Source organism: Papaver somniferum, chromosome 2, assembly GCF_003573695.1.
Source record: "Papaver somniferum cultivar HN1 chromosome 2, ASM357369v1, whole genome shotgun sequence".
Lineage (NCBI taxonomy): Eukaryota > Viridiplantae > Streptophyta > Magnoliopsida > Ranunculales > Papaveraceae > Papaver > Papaver somniferum.
The window spans coordinates 108,034,041-108,040,729 of record NC_039359.1 but is presented as its reverse complement, the minus strand read 5'-3'; the positions used below and the strand labels follow the sequence as shown (position 1 = coordinate 108,040,729).

Here is a 6,689-nt window from a genome sequence, read left to right as displayed (position 1 = left end):
TCAGTTTACTCACTGAGTCTTCAATTGCAGATTCGTCAATATCGTCATTGGTGCAAGTCTCTCTGGTTGATTGATTTCGGCCAAAGATGATGAGTTTGATCTCTGATGGTGGTTTTGATTTTTGGGTTTTAATTGAAGTTATCCATTTTTGAAACCAATAGGATGATAGAGATGGGTTTTTCCTCTCACTGGTTGATGTTTTGTTTTGAATCTCATGGATCAGTTTCCCAGAGAATTCAACTGGTTGATTGAGTTTAATTGAGTGATTGAAACAAATAGATCTTGGGGGGGGGGGAGGGGGGATCAGATGGTGGAAGAGGACAAACCAAAGGTTGATTTCCCAAGAGATAAGAATTACCGATTGAATCCTGAGATGAAACTTTTTCCATAACTTTCACCTGTAATCCTTCTTGCCGGGTGTAGAGAGGCTTCGCCAGATGTTGATGCCTTAACAAATTTGTGTTAGCACAACTCTGCAACGAAGCGTCGATTGGAGAAGCAAATTCCATGGTGATGATGAAACAAAGATTTTCATTCTCAGAACTTCCAAATCAAGCCTACAACCATCTTTCCTTCCTAATCGACTATTAATAAACAGATTTCAAACCAAACTTGATTTCTATCTGTTTAATAGAAAACAAGATTAAACGGAGATTACTGCTAGAAGATTTAGGATTGGGAAGATCATTTGGTTGCTTAGATAGGGTTTGATAATGATGGATCGGTTGGAACTTTTACACTCTCAGATAAACCGAGTTGCAGAGCAAAACTCGGAAGAGAGAGGTGGACTAAAATCTATTATTTGCCTAGCCGCCAAAGAGTTATTAACACTATAATAGAAAGACTTTAGAAAATTCATTGGACAAACAATAATATTATGAAAGATTGTCTTTATTTTTTAAACAAATAAATAATGCGATTCAGCAATAGCTGATGATCCGGTAACTATGTAATTTTCTTTTCATGTACATGGATCATATACACTGGTAATGTAATGTATAGCATGGCCTTTCATCGCACAGCCTTTCAGGATGCTCTACCTTTTATGCAAAGCCTTTCAGGATGCTCTACCTTTTATTGACAGCTTCTCAGGATGTGTGCTAATACAAAGTATTTTGCGACGTTTCCTGTTCTCGACCTAAAAAATACTTGCCAGAGAACTGAATAGTAAACTATGGGGAAAGTCACAACTCCTACATAGGCTATATAAGCACCACGTCCCTGAGAAAATCAAACCCCGCTGTAGGTTTGTCATTTGCAGTGTAGACAGTGGATTAAATACTACTCCTACAAAGGAACCAGCAAAAGAGATAGTGCAGAAGTAAGTTTGCTACTTAAGATCACAAAATGAACTGGATATGTATCAACACAAGCAACTCATCTCTCTCTAATTACCAAAATATCATAATATATCATCTTTCGAAATGTAAAATAACTACTGCCCTACATTAATCATTGCACAAATCTTAGACAAGAACTCAGAAGATAAAATAAGAGAATATCAGCTGGTAAAATAATAAACGAAACATTGCTATCCTTCTCAAGTCTTAAAAGGAGATCGTCCACCAGGCCTCCAGAAATCACCAAATTCCTTCTAAAAGGAGATCGTCCACCAGGCCTCCAGAAATCACCAAATTCCTTCTACTTAAGTTCTTGAACGCTCAAACCTGCAAGAGAGAAAAAAAGGAGAATAAACGTCAAGCATAGAAAAAACAACATTAGACACTACCAGGCCATCTAGTGGAAAAGGTTAGTTTCATTGTCAGATTCTCTTTTACAATATTCAGCTTAATCTAATACATTATATTCTTCGACAACATTACAGTCTAAAAATGTTTATTGCCTACTGATCTCAAAGGCAGCATAGATGAAACCTAAAAGCCCCAATAAAACCGTTAAGGTTCTCCTAACCAAAAAAGCAAGTTAACAGAATCCAGTTCACTTCCAACTATCAGACCTTCAAAAAATAGGCAGAAAACTGGTATAATAAATTCTCATTCCAGTTTGTTCTCTAAAACACTTCCAAGAATCAAAAACCCACTTTCAATTAGAAGTTCAAATTCTACTCAATTTACTTAGAACGGTAAAACTTTCCCAGATACAAAAGAAAGACTCGACCTTGTTAGAAGAAAGTTCAGATAAAACATAAACTAACCTGGAGGAAGTGATTGCTTCAACTTGTCTGCCTTGTCTGTGTCAAAGACGCAAAGTGTGTACAAATACTTGGAGCACCTAACCTTGAACTTAACGACATCCTTGCTCCTCTTAATTCTGACTGAACGAGCATCCTTCCTTCTTGCAGTTAGAAGGAAATCCTTAATCTCATTAATTTGCTTAGGCTACAAATCAAATAAAAAATAAAATTGATCAGCAAAAGACAACATAGCCAATAGTTAAGAAACTTATGGACATTCACAATGCATGAAAACACAAGGATGGATATTTTACAAAACAAACCAGGTCCAGCACCATATATAAACATGTACAAGTGTAGAAAGACTGATGGGGATGGTAGAGAGGCTGCATACAAGAGATTTTCTGGGGTTTCAGCTTTTGAGTTAATAGCTAGTTTGTTTTGTTCGTATTGGTCAGTCTTTAGGTGTGTCACTATTTAGGGTCTTTATGAGAATCACATTAAATCCACACACACATGCTTCACAATTCACAAGACTATTTTCAGAACATAACAATCAACTCATAGCCATTAAAATTCATCTGAGGCCTAATACATTAGCACCACGAACTGTTGACTCCCACAAACATTTCGGTATACAGAACAAACATTCTGTATACACTACAGCATCAGTTCTAAAAGATTTCTGAAGCAGCAAATCTAAAAATAATAAAGACTTATGAACAAAATGGAAACGATCTCTGTATCATAAACTAGATTCCTTCATTTCTACTAAAAACCCATAATAGCTTTTGAAAAACCCTAGAAACATAAAACTACAACACATAATAAATCAGCTAAAACACTAATTAAAAGCACAAAGGTGATAACGTTTGTCATGGTTCATACTCCAAAAACATTATATTGAGATCGCTTACACTTAAAATAGATAAATAATTGGAGTTCTGTGAAATTTAGAAGACGAATCTAACAGAACTAGAAAACCCTAGTTTGAAAAACGATACTCAAGAAAAGATCAAAACAGCATTAATCGAAGCAATAGAAGAAGATTGAGAGCAAGATCTTTACCATTGTCGTAGATATGAGAGAGGAGCCCCGAAGTACAACAAAGTTCGAAGAAGCGGAGAAAGAGATGAAATGCCGTAAATATATATTCCTTCTTCTGAAACCCTAATTTTATCACTCGTGTAGACTCACTATCCAAGCAGTTTAATGGGCGTTGGGCTTAAGGTCCATTAGTTATTCGATCCCGTAGCCAAATATTTAGTGGTGAGCATTAGGCCGAATTCGCCGATTTGGCCTTGCGTACGAATGAGTGCCCGAACCGTCCGCTGATGGGTTGGACGTGGTTTGAGTTTTTGAAATTCAACATATTATAAATAGAGTATGGATGCAACTTTGAAAATCTGTTGGACATTCAGATTCGTCAGATAAATGACATCTACATGATTTTCAGAAAATATATGGATAGTTTAGGAAATTTTAGAATGTCTGCTTGGGATGTTGCTGTCCATGGCACGTATATAATTATAAATTTAGGAAATTTTAGGATGTCTATACGAAGTCATTTATGCGGCTTTATTTTTTTATTATAAATTTTAACTAATACAAATTCATCGGATTATTCGTATTCAATCCGTCAATTTGTGCATCTATTGGATATGGATGCCAAATTTGAAATTCGTAATGTATTTGATTAGATGAGGATGAGGTGAAAACTGGCCCGTACCGGCTCATGCTCACCCTTAAGCCAAATAAAGAACCGACTTTTATGGCATACGAAAAACAAATCAAGGTGTATCATTAAAAATCAGATCACTAGATAGTAATGCCAAATGTGCCTTACGTTAGAGCATTGCTTGGTCGAACTCACAAGTGTTGCTATCTCAAGCTTGTTTTCAAATTTAGTTGTCAAAACTATATCTTGATTTCTAGTCTACAATTAGTTAAGTCTCGGATTAGGATAGAAGTGTGGTTGAGAAACGGACATCACAACAATCATCAATGTGCTCTACCGTTTGAAGGCGAAGATCAACCAAAGCTTTTGGATTCTTCAAAAAAAGGTAAGTGAAGACTGAACAACCTAATTCTCAAGTTATATATCATCTTTCTATTGATGAGACGATATCGTGTAACTAATTAGACTATCATGCATATATAACAATTTCGAGTCAAGTTTATCTTGGTAATTAATTCTCGAAATATAATGACTAAGCTTAATGAACATTTATTCATACTTGATGAATTTCGGTTAAGGACAATTTATTGTTCGCAATCAAAATCATGATTCAAGTTTTGTTATTCGAAAATAACATGGAATAGTGATATGTGTCATTGACATTATTCGAGAGTGTTTCGAATCGATTTAGAGAGAAATATAGAACTACTGTAGATTCGGATATAGGACAGTGTTATCAGTCTTACAAACTGGGTAAAATGTTATAAGTCTGAAGCCGTATTACATGTACTCGTACACTTAGTAGGGTAGCTATATATCGAAAGGAAGATTTTTGGTACGCATATCCTTACGCACATCCTATAAAAATCTGTTAACTCGTGAACCAGGTCGATACGCATACCTGTATACAAACGGAAAAGGAATTATGGTCACAGAACTCGTTTGGTATCCATACCGGTACACGTACCAGAAAAGTTCTATGTTCCGGAACTCGATTTGTGTATCCATATCGGTACCCATACCAAAATATTTCTCGAACTCCGGAACCGATTATATTCTTAAGGTACACATACCGGTACGCATACCTAAATAGTTCTGTGAACTCCGAAACTTAGTTGTGCTTAATAATATACAAACTGGTACACGTACTGTGACTGACCTGAATCACGAATGTCTATGGTATTTGTTTTGTACATCTACTAACTATGTCGATTATTTTCAAATGCAATAAAATTAATTTTACTAGATAATTAGCATTTGATCAAATCTTTAAAAACACAACACACTTATTTGATCACATGATTGTGACTCGAGGTTAAAGCCTTAAGTGTTTATGAAAATGAATTAAGCTTATAAGTTTAAATCGGCTAGTTTATGCTAACCACCTTGAATATAGTCTTTATACACGGTTCAGTTACGTTTCACCTAATTAGAGTGTATATCTTTTTTATGTAAATCATATTCAAATATTCATCTAACGGTAGATATTGTTTGCTTGGTTCCAAATATATCTTAGCTTAAACCTAAAGCAACCTATGCATTGAATGTCTATAAACGGGGAACTTCAAGCAACTAGGATCTTTGAATCTCGATACTTCTTTGCTTGGTGTGTCCAAGTTGTAACAAGAGTCGTCCTCTTCCTAAAACCCTTTTAGGGTTTAGCGACTACAAAGACTTCATTGGGATTCGTGAAGTCAGGTCCAACTATTATTTATCTTAATAGATCAAGTATACTGATCTTGTTCGATTGTTGAACTGCTCACTCGAAAAAGATATATAGTAATCATCAAAGTTCGTTTCGTCTCAGACTTTTTGGATTCCACAAGTTTTATATTTGTGAGGTGAATGATAATCTAGGTTGCACTTTGGGTAGCATAAGCACGGATTTTGAGGTTATCTAGACTTGTCTATTGCTATCGATTTCCATCACCTTGTGATCGTAAAGGAAGTCACATATATGCTTATCTGTGGGAGGCAAATTGGTTTAAAGTATTCAATTGAGTTGAAGCAACTCTTAGTTGGTGGGACGTCAGCTAAGGGAATCAATTACGCAGAGTCCTACAGAGATTCAAGAGGCGTAAGGAGCGCGACTGTAATTGAATTGCTGGGAGGGTTTAATTCGGTCTCAACTACATTCCAGTCTGAAGTTAATTGGTAGTATGCTAGTATCTGTAGCGGCTTAATACAGTTTGGTGTTAAATCTGGACTAGGTCCCATGGTTTTTCTGCATTTGCGGTTTCCTCGTTAACAAAACTTCTGGTGTTCGTGTTATTTCTTTTTCCGCATTATATTGTTTATCTTTATAATTGAAATAGCACGAGTTGTACTTTAATCAATCATAGTAGATACATCCGACCTTGTTTGTTGGATATTGATAGACGCATTTTTGTGTCTAATTTGATCTCAATACTATATATTGTTGGCACTCGATTTTGTACTAATTTCGTTATTTTATGTCTTTGTAGGAATTTTTAGAGAAATAATCCCTTGCGGCGAAATGGGCTCGAAAAGTAGCGTTTTACACCCCGGAGAAAATTACTAAGGGCGTCCCAGAAATGTCCCGGAGGAACCCAGAAAAATTACTATTTCCACCCAAAAATTACTATTTCCACCCCAATTGCTATTCGCACCCAAGCTCTGGTTAAGGGGCATCCGTCTTCTCTTTAAATTCAAAAGCAGCTTTTTGGCGGGAAAAATATATTCAAAACTGGCAGATTTGTGATCGAGAAAATGAAGGTGTTCTAGTGCGATTCAATCGTTGAAATTTGGTGGGAAGTTGTGATATGACATAAGTAAGCTAGTGTGAGTGTTCGTTTATCCCAGAATTGGCTACAATTTTCTAGACAATTCACGAGCTCAAAACAGACACACACACAC

At 35.9% G+C, this 6,689-nt stretch overlaps 1 protein-coding gene across 1 annotated transcript; it reads right to left on the bottom strand.

Moving 5' to 3' along the window:
• Nucleotides 1-1,311: 1,311 nt before the first annotated feature.
• On the bottom strand, nt 1,312-3,337 carry LOC113348734 (60S ribosomal protein L38-like). The gene is made up of 3 exons (XM_026592587.1): nt 3,203-3,337; nt 2,156-2,339; nt 1,312-1,667 (listed from the first exon to the last, which is right to left on the bottom strand). Exons 1-3 carry the CDS (start codon nt 3,203-3,205, stop codon nt 1,642-1,644), a joined length of 213 nt encoding a protein of 70 aa, XP_026448372.1. The 5' UTR covers nt 3,206-3,337; the 3' UTR covers nt 1,312-1,641.
• Between the last annotated feature and the right edge of the window lie 3,352 nt (nt 3,338-6,689).

What these genes read in the sequence shown, in the direction of transcription:
- LOC113348734 (XM_026592587.1), bottom strand. An exon ending in GAAGCAATCACTTCCTCCAG is followed by an intron (nt 1,668 to 2,155) that starts GTTAGTTTATGT and finishes TCTCTCTTGCAG; the next exon opens with GTTTGAGCGTTCAAGAACTT.